The following is a 1,898-nucleotide window of genomic DNA, read 5'->3' on the forward strand; positions in this document are numbered from 1 at the left end:
TTTGAGATCTAGCGCAGTAGCACTGGGTCGCAGATATCTGAGCTGATCTCACACATGCTGGACAGAGAAAAGATTGGGCGAATTGTCTGATCATAGAAAGAGTTCATCTGGTTGCAGGAGTCACAATAACACACTCTACTGTTAGTGTCCCATAACTAACCACCAGAGGAACCCTGGAGTCACACCTTGTGACGGACAACAGCACCATGACCTCTCTGCATCATTAGCAACATCAGTCCTGTCCCGGCGGTGCCACCACATATGTAGAGCACACCCTCCAAATGCTCYGTCTCTGCTCTTGTGTGAATGATAGCTTTTAAATTTATATCTATGAGCCTGAAGTGCGGCTGACGGCGGTCATCGAGACACGGTGAAGGATGGCAGAGGGTGTCACAAAGACTGAAATACGTACAGCTAGATTTTATAGGGTTTTGTAATGCAACCGTTTTCCCTCGGTGCATTCTGTCATGGGTCACCAGAATCATCACATCATGTGGGCGACTTATTTCCTCCTGAATGTCAAACAGCCTCATGCAAACCCAGAAAGGAACAGATTTTAAGCTACAGTAAGTGTTAAAGGTATCTAAAGAGTCTGCAAGACAACCACTGGGATTGAAAACCTTAACTCGCTGTTTTAGTCTGTTGAATGCTCTGCCTGTATCACTTCAGCTTCACTAATGATGCCACCATTTGTGCCATCTGGTGTCCATGTCAAGTCCTTGGAAATTGATTGTTTATTGGTCTGCCATTGTGCAAAATGACATCCWGCTCATAGCATTCTCTCAGGTAATTAACTTATTTTGTAATCAATTGTGCATTAAGAATATTCTTACTCAAACAATCAGTGTGTAACCTTTTGGTTTATCTATTGGTCAACTTATTGGACAAACACAACAGTCTTGTATTGGTATAACCAACACAAGACAACACAGTGTGCTTTGGATAGTTTTTAAGGCTTTGAAAAGTTTGTTAAAATTACCGTACCATCCTTCACACTACGCCTTCAAAGGCTGCACAATACGTCTAGAATATACAGCGGGTACAGAAAGTATTCAGACCCCTTTACATGGTTCTCTGTTTCATTGAGGCTTTTCGCTAAAATAGAAAAGTTTATATTATTTCTCATGAATAATATGCTTTCTGTCAACATCCCATCTTGACAGAAAAAAAACAGATGTCATTTTTTTTCAAATTTATTAAAAAAAGAAAAACTGAAATATGAGAAATAGAGTGAAAAATTTAAAGGGGTCTGAATATTTTCTGTACCRACTCTACAGTCGAGATGCACACTTCAGCAAACAGTGYGGCATTTTTATATTCCATGTAAGCAGCTTAAATTTAACTGTCATGTTTTTATGCAGTTTGCTGAGCCATGTCCAGCTGATGGTCTCGCCTCGGATTCATTTCTGACCCGTTCCAGTTTTGAGTTGCCTGCCGCGTTAGAGTGCGGCTCTCGGGCTTCCTCAGCGCGGCCCACTTTCATAACGCAGCTTCGGGTCGTCCCACATAGCAGCGCAATGGCAGTGATTTTTCACAAGCTTAAAGGGATATTACACCCTGGAATTAAAACATCTGTGGAGCCAGCATGACCCAGAACGAACGGCGGCTAAAAACCAGGTCAGAACCAAACATTCCAAGATAAGCTGTTAAAATAAACTCRAAATTTCACTTTAAATCAACAGAAGTTACATCTGGCGGAGGGAGATGGGGGGTTCTTACCTCGTCTCCTTCTTCTCCCACCTTCCAGTCTTCCTGTTCCAGTTCGTTGTAGAGAGCCTCGCGACTCGTCATCAAGTTCTGCCGCCGAATCTCACTGGTTCTCTGTTCCCACACAGACTTATTGGGCTTGGTGTGGTTCTTCTGCTGCTCCTTCCTGTTGTCAGATATTGGGATAAAGT

General features: G+C 42.7%; 1 protein-coding gene across 1 annotated transcript in view; it reads right to left on the reverse strand.

Annotated features, from left to right (window-relative positions):
• The window catches only part of cacna1ab (calcium channel, voltage-dependent, P/Q type, alpha 1A subunit, b), a 193,365-nt gene that overhangs the window by 69,400 nt on the left and 122,067 nt on the right, over positions 1 to 1,898 (reverse strand). Inside the window, exon 21 of the mRNA XM_017303769.1 lies at positions 1,720 to 1,873. Within this exon, the coding sequence (XP_017159258.1) occupies positions 1,720 to 1,873 (154 nt within the window). The remainder of the gene's footprint in view (positions 1 to 1,719; positions 1,874 to 1,898) is intronic.

This window comes from Poecilia reticulata, linkage group LG1 (genome assembly GCF_000633615.1).
Source record: "Poecilia reticulata strain Guanapo linkage group LG1, Guppy_female_1.0+MT, whole genome shotgun sequence".
Classification (NCBI taxonomy): Eukaryota; Metazoa; Chordata; class Actinopteri; order Cyprinodontiformes; family Poeciliidae; genus Poecilia; species Poecilia reticulata.